Here is a 12,287-nt window from a genome sequence, read left to right as displayed (position 1 = left end):
AGGGACTGTGGCCTGTGTCTCTGCATTCTATTCCAGAAGTGAAGCTGCCTTGAAGATAGGGTCTATCCCTGCTGCTTGAAGGGATTCCTTGCTAGGTCCATTTAAGTTGTGCAGCCAGAAGCCTCTTCTGTGCTTCCTAATGGACTGGGACCCCATCCCACCCCTCTGGTGAGAACCCCTGTACTCGAATGGGTATGTCACACACATACAGGGAAAACTAATAGCTGGAGCCATGGAACCTCCATAAGTGTTCAACAGTCTCTTACCATGGCTGCTTCCCTGTTTTCTCCTGGTCCAGCTGTGAACATGCGTTCTTTGGCCAGACTGGTGTCAGGGGGGCTAATGGAATCCCTTTAGTGATTTGATTTCCAGATGTCCAGTGCAAATTGGATTCCCATCCACATCAGGCAACCATTTGGGTTTGTTCTTTGCTGAGACTTCTGTTCAAGTCACAGTCTATGGGGGTCTTTCTCCCACCTGGGTCCTCCTGGCACTTGGCTTTTGCCTGAGCAGGGATCACCGTGGTTGCATGGTAGCTGTGGGGAGTGATGTGTTGAGGAAACTTGGTCCAATGAGCAGGGTAGCATGTTTAAGGAGGATGAGCAGTGAGGAGTCAAGAGGGGCTTTCATGGAGGACCTAACGGTTGAGAAGTTTCAGTTAAGCGGCCTAAGGAGATGACCTCACTTCCCTTGAGCTGCAGTCCAGTGGAACATAGAATCCTGGTAACTAGGCACCTAGATTCCACAACAGCCCACCACCAGGCTCATTTAGCCAGAGACAGTCGACAGATCAACATGTTCTCGTGTTGCATTTGTAGAGCACAAATTTCTGGCATGAGAAAAGCTAGGAAGGAGACATTTATCAATAGATGCAGGCGTTGGCTGAACCCTCCACCTCGCCGCCGCTGTCAGTTGGTCAGGGAGTTCCCGAAGGTAAGTCAAAGTGGTCCAAGGTCAGACAATTCAAGAAATACCAGCATTGTCATCCTGCCTCTGCAGCCCCATATCAGTCCTGCTTTCAGTGTGAGGAGGAATGAGGAACGGGTTCATCCACGGCCAGTTTGGGAAAGCTCATGGGCATTTTTTGGTCATACCTGTGTTCTCAGAACTCCCTTTAAGACAAAAGACATTCAAATATGGCTGTTGGTATGAAAACAAAGGTGTTTCACCATCTCAGTCTTCTCCATGCACTACCTCTAAAGTGGGGAAGAATGAGAGGGGAGCAGACCCTTCCCCTCCATGTCTGGAGCAGAGCCTCTGCCAGAGGATCGAGGGAAGATCATAAATGTCCAGTGTGAATGGCTATGGCTTCCATCCTGCAAAAAGTTGAGTCCTCCCTTGAAGTTTCCTTATCTCATGAAGGGGGTGGTTGGTGAGGATTCACGGGAATAAAGCATTTTCCACGCACTGCTGCACAGCTTCCACTGTTACTCAGCCCCCTGAATGATGACAATGTCTTCATGACTTCATAATTCTTTCACCAGAATTTTTATTTGGAGTGTGGGACCTTTTTCTGCTAGATGAATTTCTGCCCTACTTCTTGTACCAAGTCAGGGGTCCACGAAAAGGCAGGTCTGCATTCACCTCTGAGCCCTACACCTCTCCTGGTTTCCCAGTTCCTTGGTTAACCACCTGCTACTGCTCTTCCAGTCTCAGGATGCAAACGTGTCACCAGTCCAGAGTGACCTGGAGCAGTACACTGGCAAGGTGGGAGCATGGGAGAATTTCCTGGAGCGCATGGTGGCAGCTGTCGAGGAGGGCAACCAGGCGGGCGTATCCCTCCTCGTGTTCCATTACCGGCCCTTCCTTTCCACCCAACGGGTCCTGGACCGAGTGTCCAAAAGGTGAGCACATGTTCATCCTCAATCTCACAAGAGCTCTGGATTGTATGAGCTGAATATCTGAAGGAGGTCATTGCAGCGTCTTGCCTCCGTTTCCTGCTTTTGCTAGTGGGGTCATAGCAGGACCAACCTGCTGAGGTCAGAGTCAGAATTGCATGATGCAGACCTTGGAAAGTGCTTCCCCATGCCAGGCTCTCTGGAAAGGAAGCTCGGTGGGGAGGGCTTCTCAACATCTAGAAATTTCCTTTCCACGTCAAGAGGCTCTGCTCCAAAGTGATCTTTGGAGTCCTGTATTCCCATTTGAAGGAGGTTTGAGATTGCATCTCAGTGCATTTGGTCCTCAGTGTAGCCTGAGTCCGGAATGCTAGGGGCTGGCAGAGGTGCACCAGGCCTCACCAGTTATCTGGGAAGATGTAGCTCAGGGATCATTCATATATCTTCCTCTAAGATCTATGGAGAATAATCTAAGGACAAGCAATTTGAAAGGCACTTAGCCTACTTCATTGAAGGAAACTGAAAAGTGCTTGTGGCCTTGTGTTTGCCTGAGTCGGGGGTCCACAGTAGTAGTAGACGTCATCAGTCGGGACGCAACCAAGAAGGTATATGTGACACACCCATAACCCCTCTAGGTATGGTGATAGCTGCACTTTGCGTGACAGGGATGGAGGAGGCCAGGAATGCCTAAAAAAGTGAGTGAGGTCCGGGTGAGGAGAGAGGGGCTCCTTCCTGACAGCCCAGGATGGGACATGGGGGCCAGTGCCAGGAGTGACTGGGCAGGTCCCTGGGCCCATATCATGATTCCCAAGGGAGTGCAGAGATCTGGGCTCCATCCCTTGCAGGGTGACAGAACTCAGAGAGACCCATGGGAGATTTCCTGGGGCACTGGGTGCAGAGTGCTCCCTGGGGCCCAGAGCCGACTTTAGACGCATCCAACTCTGCTGCCCCTCCACCACGCCAGCAGCACACAGACAAAGATCAGGAGGTGTGGGGAGAATGCAGCTCACACACCCACCTCACTACCCAGTCCTGTGAGCCTGGCTGCAGGTGGCTGCAGTGGGCTGTGCCCGTGCCCTTCAGGGACCGTGACAGTGGGAAGAGGAGACCCTCACGTGGCTGGCAGAGAAGGAGGCATGACTTCAGGGCATGACTGCAGACTGAGGTGACATGATGGCCCAGGGGGACCTGAGGCAGGGGACATGCTCTGTTCCCTCATCAGGCAGTTGATGAAGCTCCTTCTGTGTACAAATGCAGTGCCATTGACTGAGCAGACACAACCCCTTCTTCCCCTCATGTCAGTTCTGTTCCAGTGGGAGGGTGCCCAGCAGAGACAGACAAAAATAGAATGTCTGGCTGGTCTTGCCCAGGAGCCCCACACCTGGGAGGGTGGTCACCAGAGGGTAGTGTGGCGGGAACGGTCGTTCCTCACTATGCGGCCCCGTCCACCCCCAGCGTCTTCTCCTGCCTCCTGCTCACCTGGCTCTATGAGTTTCCTGATGATTTCTGCGAGCTCCCGGACTTTCCCAGTCTCAAACAGCTGGTGGCCTTCGCCCAGATGGCACTGCCTGGGTCTACCCTGGAGAGGCAGGCTCAGCTCCTCCCCTCTGTGCTGGAGCCGTCAGGGCCCAGTGAGACACAGGCACAGACACAGGGTGAGGAGCATGGTGGTAGGGATGGGTCGGGTGTAGAGGAGGAGGTGTGGGTCACAGGGGCAGAATCCCTCTTTTGCCTGTGGGCAGGAAGTCAAGAGGGGCATTGGCCCCCTCCCCTGAGCACTTGCAATCTGGAAGACTTTCTGAGAGTGATGTCCTTGGGGGAAGTGGTGCAGGTAGAGGCAATACAGGCTTTTCTGGTTCGAGAAAGGTCCATAGAAAGCCAGTTCTGTCATTGCATCTTCCACTTCTTGGGGCTCTTATGCGAGACCCAGAGTTTCAAACCACTGTAGTGCCCCCTCCAGGGTCAGTTCCATCGTTGGCAGCAGAAATCCTGTCACCTAAAGAGCAAAAGGCACCCGTGGCAGTGCCTCCAATGCCACCTACCGACGTGGAGCCACCGTGGCCTCCAGAGCTCCTTCCACCTTCTCCGACAATCATCACTCCAGCTCCAGAGAGGGAGACACCTCTGATGCCACCTACCTGGCCACATCCAGAGGCTGCATCATCCCCAGATCGGGAGCCAAAGCTGGAGACATCACCTGCTTTACCAGCAGAGCTGGCGGTGGCTCTGATGCCACTTCAGTTGCCACCCTTAGACCATAAACCTGTGGCTTCTCTTGATCTGGCACCTGATGCCTCACCACCTGAGGCACCCACTGAGCAGGAGGAGGCAGACCAGGTACCACCTACAGTGCCATCTGTTGAGCTGCAGTCAGCGTCAGCTGTCGCTCCACCAGAAGATCATTCTTGCTCCTCACGTGGGCGCCGAGAGTAGGGGTTGAGGAAGCAGAAGGCGCCCATCTTGGCATTCCCTCCCAGGCTTCTGGCAGAGCAGCTCACCCAGATGGATGTGGTGAGAAACTGGGCTCCTAAGGGGGGAATGGGATGGACTTTTTCTGGCACCTGCAGTCCCTGAAACGCCATTCGCAGACCTGAGGTCCAATGACCTGGGTCCAAATCCCAACTCCACCATTTTCCACCCTGGTGACGTGGGCAAGTTCTTCATTCCTAAGGTCTCATATTCCCACATGGAGAGGACATCACAGGACACTGCCCTGAGCATGCATGTCAGAGCACGGAAGTGCAGACAATCAATATCTTAGGACCAAGGGAAGCTGGTCAGAGGCTGGCATGTTGCGGGCAAGAGGGGAATATCAGATGTGCAGCAGAGTCCAGGGCTAGCCCAGTCATCTGTCCCAGGGGCCTCCATGGCCTCCACATGCATCAGACATGATGTGTCCTGGATATGAGGACAGGCTCCACACTACGCTCCGGGATGGGATGTAGCAGCAGCAGGGGACATGCATGTGAATGAGATTAGGGGGAGTCAGGCAACTGCCAGGAGCACAACGTGCTCCCTGGGCTGCTTCCTCGGTATGTGCGGTTGGAGTCCCTGTCCTGTCCTTTGTGGTGGTGAGAGAGGACTTGAGGAAAGTGTAGCTCTCTTCTCCCAGCCAGCATAAGGGTCCTGGGTTTTGCAAATGCTGAGCACCCCTCAAGGAGCAGAGAACCAAAGCCAGAGGCCCCTTCATGGCCCAAATCATAATGTCCACCTGCAAAGCTGCTGCTTAGAACACTGGGCAGTGGCCTGTGGATGGTGGGCTTTGCCTTGGGTGGCTCAAGGCAGCGTGACACTCCTGTTCTCCTCAGGAACTGTTCAGGAAGGTGGTAACTTTCGATTGTGTGCAAGCCATCTCAATCCTGCACTCAGAGAAGGGTCAGGAGCACCTGGCGCCCACCATCCACGCTGTCATCACACAGATGCACCGTGTCTCCAACTGTGTAAAAACCACCTGCCTTGGCGACCAGAGCACTACAGCCTTGGACAGGGCCAGGATCCTGGAGCACTGGGTAGAGGTGGCCAGGGTACGCTGTGGGTGAGCAGGACCTCCCAGCCTCCTGGGTCCTGGGTGTCACTCTTGGCTTTGATCAGCTCTCGGGATTGGAATCTGTGGTCCAAGTCACTCCCTGGGCCCCATCCCTGCTTGTTTCCTGGCACAGTCCTTTCCTTGCCTGTCCCAGGAGTGGGGCACTCACTTCCTACCACTTCTTCCTCAGCTGGAGGTAGAGATCTCTTCCCTGAGTTTTGTCATGGGCTGGGCACAGGCTGTGCCCTTGGGGTGTTTCTGCATGTCAGGGTCATCCAGAAGTGGAGATGCCAGCTCATTCCCCCTTCTCAGCTCATTCCTTTCTCCTTCCCCAGGAATGCCAAGTGCTCCTGAACTTCACGTCCCTGGATGCCATCCTGTCTGCTCTATGGAGCAACTCCATCCAGCACCTGAAGCAGACATGGAAGGAAGCTTCCAGGTGGGCTGGCCCTCTCCACAGCAGCCCCTGGGGGAACCAAGGATCTTGCCAAGGGCAAGGCATTGTCCCGCCAGTGACCTTAGCCCTGCTGGATGGCAGCACCTCCTGTGGCTGACAATGGCATGGGTGGGGGGTCTGAGTCCCCTTGTGACCTCAGCAGTCCTACCTACAAAGAAAGTGGCTGACCTGTCCAGTAAAAGCCAAGTCGTGGGGGAACCTTTTGAGGGTTTTCTCCAAGGCGCTGCATTGCTTTGCCCAACCAAAATCAAAATGAGATAAGAAGGCATCTCATTTGACATGGGAAATGGGTCCCATATAATATGGAGGGTTTATGGCCCCTCAGTTTCCAACCCATTCATCCAGGCCATTTGGTATCCCTGAAGTCTAAAATCAAATGGATTTGCACTCACACCCATTCTTACCATCCCCCAAACATTCTGTTCTTTTTCCTCCCCAAAGGGACAGCATTGATCATTTGGAAATGATGAGCAAAACCTCCCAGAAAAAAGAATTGCCAGGCCAGGTAAAGTGGAGGCAGATGGTGGCGTCATGGTGGGAATACCCCTTGAAAAATCCCAGGCTGGTCTTGTCTAGACTAAGAGGGAGAGGTATTTGTTTGGCTAGCCACTGCTCAGGGGCAGTTCAATGGCAGGAGGCACTGGCCCTTGGGTATGGTAGAAGTAGCTAGGCCATTTCAGGAACAGATAATAAATGGAAAGGTTTAGCCAGTGTCCTTCTCACCTGTAGGATTCTCCTCTGTTCCCACATGGGCGGTGACATATGAACCAGCTTGGGATGAGAATTGTTTGGAGGATTTATGAATTTATGTCCATTGCTGTGTGGACATAAACAGTTCTGGGCAGAGGGAATTTCCTAAGGGGCTCCTTGGTGAGAACAGGCATCTGGCATGGCCTTGGGGAGCCATGGTGGTCAGAGACTCCAGTGGGCTCAGGATGGCAGGACTGGACACCCACAGCTCCAGAGCCACCTCCACTTTCTCCCTGCATTACTCACACACTGGGTTGTCGGTCTCAAAGCATTAGGGTCTGAAAACCAATCCATGGGCAGTGGTGCTGAGTGCTGAGTTGACTTCAGCTCGGACCAAGCTGGGCAGAGCCATTCACTCCTCCAACTCCCAGCAGGACCAGGGGTAAGTGAGAGCCCTGTGGGGCCTCTGTTCCTCATGTGCAAATGCTGTGAGACCACGCTGTGCTGCCTTCCTCACAAGGGAGCCCTCAGGGGTTCAAGAGAGCACAGGAATGTGGTTGAGCTTTCCTCTGGTTGTGATGGGAGAGGGTGCTGGAGACAGCACCCTTTTAACATTATGGAACACTCAGTTATCTGAGGCACACTTCATGCCTGCACTTCGCACACAACACAGGAGACTCAGGGTGGCCAGCCCACTTGGTCAATGTCACACCACAGGGAGTGCTGCTCCTCGGTTGCCTCCCAGTTAGGGCTGACGATTGGTGACAGCAGCATTTCTGTCAACTGACGCCTCCAGGCTGCACAAACCCCAGTCAAGTAGGTGAGATGATGGGGTGAGGGGAGGATGGCTTCCCTGACCTTGTCCACCCTGGTAGGAGGGGATCTCTACAGAGTCCAGCAGGGAGGTGATAGCAAGGAGAGAGTAAGAGAGGCCACTGTGGGAGACAGTGAGGGTGCCTGAGGACACTGAGGGTCAGGGTGGGGTTGGCATCCATGACTGTACAGGGCTCATTCCTTCTGGCACCACTGCTTTCTGTGCCACTGAGCCTGGGGAGCCTCCATTAGACGTGCCATCGTCTGGACCCTGAGATGGAGGCTTGACCAGGTAAGTGTATAGGAGGCCCTGATTGTTCGCAGTCAAAGGAAGGCCTTGGCAGAGCCCAATTGAAGGTGGATCTGGGAGAGATGGTTGAGCAACCTCATAGTGTTTTGTGATTTGCCAAGAACCATCACTGGGAGGTGACAAGCATTGCTCTTGGGGTCCAAGGGGTTGGAGGGGAACTCGGAAATAGGTGGCTGAGAGCACCAGATGTCGGCTGGATGAGATCTGGGTGGGGGAAAGGGACTGAGAGAAAGAGGCTTCAGGGTGGGGGCCTTGGGTGGGTTCCAGCGGGCTTGGGCACTCCATCCCACACCTGATGCCACTGTTTTCCCCCAGCCCACTGTTCCCAACCTGTGGACACTCCTGTCAGAGCTGGCCTCCCTTCAGTTAGCTCCCATGGACTCTCAGGAAGTGAGTAGGATTTGGGGCCAGGAGGGGGGAGTCGAGTCCCATTAGCATAGGGAAGAGAGACCTCCCTGAGCACTGTGCTCTCAGCCCAGGGCCCAGCTCATCCATGGGAGCCCTGGGAGCTAAGGCATCATGTCCCCCTTCCAGCTGTGGAAGCAAAGGGTTCCCAGAAGTCATAGGCCTTGTCCCTCTCCCACATCCCCTCCTGGCTGAGCTGGGCACAGACTGTCCCTCAGGTGTGGGCATGGGGAGAGAGTGGAGTTGGCCCCTCTGTTGTGAGACTGCTGCTGAGTCCCTTCCTTCCTGACCCACAGTCTCCCCATCTGCATTCAGAGATGGTTAGGCTAGAAGGTCCCTATGCCTCTGCCCAGGGCCCCCTGTTCTGGTGCCCAGACCCCTGAATAGGTCTGAGCCCTGCGAGGGCTGGCCTGGCCCTGGTGGCCCCTCCCAATAGTGTGCAGGAGAGGGTGAGGGGGTTGGTCAGGACCTTTTGGGGCCTCTGCTGATGGACCTGGCTTTGTGACTTGCAGGGGAGATTGAGAAATTATGACATAGGATTGTAGGTGAGGAGCTGGGGGCATCACTGCAGGGTTAAGGTGTGGGACGGATGATCTGAGACTCACAGGGCATGACATCCCATTGCTCCATCCACCTTCAGTTTCTCACCAGGAGAGTATTTCACAGTGACGAGGTAGAACTTCCTCACGGGGGTTGGGGAGGTGTTGGCATCAAGGACAGTTCCCTGTAGGAGGGTCTGTGAGAATCCTGGGCTGAGATCACGGAGGCCTTGGATAAGAGTGCAGGGCAGGAGGCAGCTCCTGTGACCAAATCCACAGACCCCAGCTGCAGCCCTGATCCCACCCAACAAGGCCACCCTGGCCTCTTCTCCATCTTTTCCTTCCCTCTGTCCCAGGAATACAAGGTCATTCTCAGGATCAAGCACCTCCAGGCAGGATGCATCTATATCTACTTTCAGCCCATGGAGGAATTTAGGGCCTGGTTTGGGGCTGTGGAACAGCTCAGCGCTTCTGAGTGGTAAGGCCAGGGCAGAAGGTAGCAGCAGCAGGGCCCTGCCATGAGCTGTGGCTTTCTGTAGCCTCACAGCAGCCCTCTGCCCTGTAGCTTCCATCTGTCTTGTGAGCGGGAGCGCCTGGCCCTGTCGGCCAGCAACATCCTCGATGCCCCAAACCTCCCAGATGTTGGCAAGCCTCGGAGCACAGGGTGAGTTCCCTTTCCAGGCCAGCATGTGCAGCTGCCTCGGGGCTCAGTGTCTTTTTGGACTCAGCATCACCTCAGGGTGTCTACACTTTAGTATTGGGGACCCTTCTCCTCTCCTGACCAGCCCTGTGACAGCATCATGGCCCCATCATACAGGGCCAGGTTGTGCCACAATGGAAATAGGGAACGCTGAGTGATCTCTCTGGTGCCTGGGCTTCAGGGTTCCCGTGGCCTGCAGGAGCCCTTGGCAGGGTGGCCAGAACGCCAAGGGCAGTAGCCACAGGAGGGAGTGGATGGGTCCCTGGGATTGGCCCCAGCTAAGGCGCCTTTCTATCCAGCCCCCAGGAACTCAACGCTGAGCCCAGCTGCAGCGGTGCCTCCCTGCCCAGTGTCCAGCTCCAGCTTGTGCATGACTGCAGCAGTGGAGTCACAGCTGTCTCACTCCACGGACGTGAGGCCAATGCCTCCAAGTCTGACATGGAAATGAGTGTGGGCCTCATCTCCAAATGCCCTGATGCCCAGGAGAAGCAGGTGCCTGCCCATTTTTCTCCCTGAAGGTCTGTCTTCTGGGCCCCTTTCCAGTGCAGGCCTTCCCCTCTCCACACCCCCAAAGGGGGTTAGGAGTCCTGACTTGGAAACAGGTTCTCAAACCCCCTAAAGCTCGTCTTCAGCCAAAAGTGTCCCACAGGCTCTGGGGTTGACCCTGCTCTCACCATCCTCCCACAGATTGGTGATCCGACCTTCATCTCAGACCACCCGCAGCCCGGGGGCCTCTCTGAGTGCCCACAGAGCCTCGGGTCCCCTGCAGTTCTACAGAAAGCAGGTGGGTGACCCCTGCATCGTCCACATCAGCCTGGATGGGACCATATCAACGTGCCAAAGAGCATAGTGGTGAGCTGGGCGGGCAGCTGACCCCAGGGGCCCCTTGCCTGAGAGGCAGGAATGCAGAATGATCGACATGTTCTTTCCCTGCCCTCCTGGAACCACAAGCCTAGTGGGTTGAGAAGGACAGACAGCCACACAGATCCACAAGTAGTAAAGAAAGGTGTTCGGTGTCAGTCAGGGCTGAGGACAGTGGACATAGATGTGAGGCTTCCAACTTGAGGTGGGCCAGCCTGGGAAAACCTCACTGAGGCAGCCCCTGGAAGAAGGGAGGGAAAGGACCGCACAGAGAACCCCAAGCTCAACATGGGCCTGGCCCAACGGAGGCCACTCATGGGGTCAGAGGTGAAGAAACAGGGCCCAGGGGATATGATTGAGGTCACGGGGGCCTCAGGGGTTGAATCCCATCTAACTGCATGTCGGGGAGAGGCAGGGAAGCCAGTTAGGGGTGCTGCCACCACCCAGGAATGGAGTGTAGGGACCGATGCAGGGAAGAGGCCATGAGGGGAGCAGATTCTGGATAGATCTGCTGATGGAGCCACCTCATCCCCGACCTGCACAAAGGCTGCCTGAGGTGCTGGATTAGACATATGCCCAGCTCTGCAGTTCAGTTTTAGACTGGAGTTTGGGTGGGTGTATCGAGATGTCACTAGTATGACTCTTTCTCTGAGCTCTGCCCAAGCTCAGGGCTTGGCACTGGAATGGGTCCCCTCAACCACCACATACCTGGCACGCAGTAGACTTCTGGACATCCAGCTCCTCTTCCTTGCTGACATCCAGGCTTAGACTAGATGTCTGTTCTCAAGTCACTAATTCTGTCATCTTTGAGTGGCCTGTTCAAGAGGACAAATCTCAGGGAGAAAAGAGATGCCCACGGAGGGGTGGGAGGAGCTGGCCCCGAGTGGCCACATCTGTCCCCAACACCCTGTTATAGGGTGATGTCTGGAAGCCAGTAGGAGCTGAGCAGGCCAAGGATCAGAGGCAAGGGGCTCAGCTCTAGGGCAGTGACCTGTAAGGGAGACATGCCTTTCTTGCAGGAAATGGGATGGAATGATTGGAAAGGGCCCTCCTTCCATGGAGGCCTATGAGGGGAGCAGCAGAGGGCAGTGGGGCTACTCTACACCCAGACCCAACGGGGGTGGGTCTTTGAGCCCTGGGCTCCCTGCTGAGACAGCTCCAGCAGGGCCCCTGCCACTGCCCTTGTGGGAGCCAGCTCCAGAACCCATGTCCTGATGGCCTGTCCCCCGATATGGCCAGATCACCTGCCATGACAGGGCTCTGGCTGTGATCCTCAAAGCCCTGAATGGATACCACTTGGATCTGGAGACAGCAAAGGAATACAAGTTGGTGCAAATCATCTCACCAGATTGAAGTAAGTCAGGGAGCTGGTCCAGGAGTTTCTCTGTGAGGAGCTGCGTCAGCACTCTCCTAGCCCCCGCCACCTGGGGTGTCTGCCCAAGACAACCTCCAAAAGGGAGATGTTCAGCATTTCGGGGTCCTCAGGGTCTGAAGACATTTCAGACCTGTGTTCTAGTTTGCTAGCTGCCAGAATGCAACACACCAGAGATGGATTGGATTTTAATAAAAGGGGATTTATTTTGTTGGTTCTTCAGAGGAAAGGCAGCTAACTTTCCACTGAGGTTCTTTCTTACGTGGAAGGCACAAGATGGTCTCTGCTGGTCTTCTCTCCAGGGCCCTGGGTTCCAACAACTTTCCCCGGGGTGACTTCTTTCTGCATCTCCAAAGGCCTGGACTGAGCTGCTAGTGCTGAGATGAGGAATGCTGAGCTGCTTAGGCTGTGCTACATTGTGTCCTCTCATTTAAGCACCAGCCAACTAAGTCAAACGTCACTCATTGCAGCAGACACACCTCCTAGCCAACTGCAGATGTAATTGGCAACAGATGAGGTTCACGTACCATTAGCTAATGTCTGCAGCAACAAGATTAGGTATGCTCACCTGGCCAAGTTGACAACTGAATCTAACTAACACACCCTGTGACTTGCATCTCCTCTCCGTGTGTCATCCCTGGGTGTGGCCCAAGCACTGGAGCCCTAGTGCAGACTGTAGGATTGAGATCCAAGACAAAGGCCTCTCTTCTTGCCCCAGGAGCTCTGTGGGCAGGGCACCCTCTAGCCAGGATGGGCTGAGTTGTGCATCGCAAGCAATC

At 55.0% G+C, this 12,287-nt stretch overlaps 2 protein-coding genes and 1 long non-coding RNA gene across 3 annotated transcripts; all 3 read left to right on the top strand.

Annotated features, from left to right (window-relative positions):
* The first annotated feature begins 740 nt into the window (after positions 1–740).
* On the top strand, positions 741–2,530 carry LOC143651235 (uncharacterized). The gene is made up of 3 exons (XR_013159925.1): positions 741–933; positions 1,651–1,844; positions 2,471–2,530. It is a non-coding gene; the product is annotated as an uncharacterized LOC143651235 (long non-coding RNA).
* A 1,272-nt stretch (positions 2,531–3,802) lies between these two features.
* On the top strand, positions 3,803–7,295 carry LOC143651327 (ral guanine nucleotide dissociation stimulator-like). Its single transcript, XM_077122283.1, has 5 exons — positions 3,803–4,346; positions 5,144–5,359; positions 5,697–5,800; positions 6,260–6,383; positions 7,254–7,295. The coding sequence occupies exons 1-5, from the start codon at positions 4,338–4,340 to the stop codon at positions 7,293–7,295; spliced, it is 495 nt and encodes a 164-aa protein (XP_076978398.1). The 5' UTR covers positions 3,803–4,337.
* A 487-nt stretch (positions 7,296–7,782) lies between these two features.
* Positions 7,783–10,967, top strand: LOC143651234 (ral guanine nucleotide dissociation stimulator-like). Its single transcript, XM_077122250.1, has 5 exons — positions 7,783–8,021; positions 8,932–9,053; positions 9,141–9,239; positions 9,575–9,767; positions 9,963–10,967. The coding sequence occupies exons 1-5, from the start codon at positions 8,007–8,009 to the stop codon at positions 10,065–10,067; spliced, it is 534 nt and encodes a 177-aa protein (XP_076978365.1). The 5' UTR covers positions 7,783–8,006; the 3' UTR covers positions 10,068–10,967.
* Positions 10,968–12,287: the final 1,320 nt, after the last annotated feature.

This window comes from Tamandua tetradactyla, chromosome 12, assembly GCF_023851605.1.
Source record: "Tamandua tetradactyla isolate mTamTet1 chromosome 12, mTamTet1.pri, whole genome shotgun sequence".
Lineage (NCBI taxonomy): Eukaryota > Metazoa > Chordata > Mammalia > Pilosa > Myrmecophagidae > Tamandua > Tamandua tetradactyla.
Note: the sequence above shows the minus strand (reverse complement) of the source record. Positions and strands in the feature narration are given on the sequence as shown.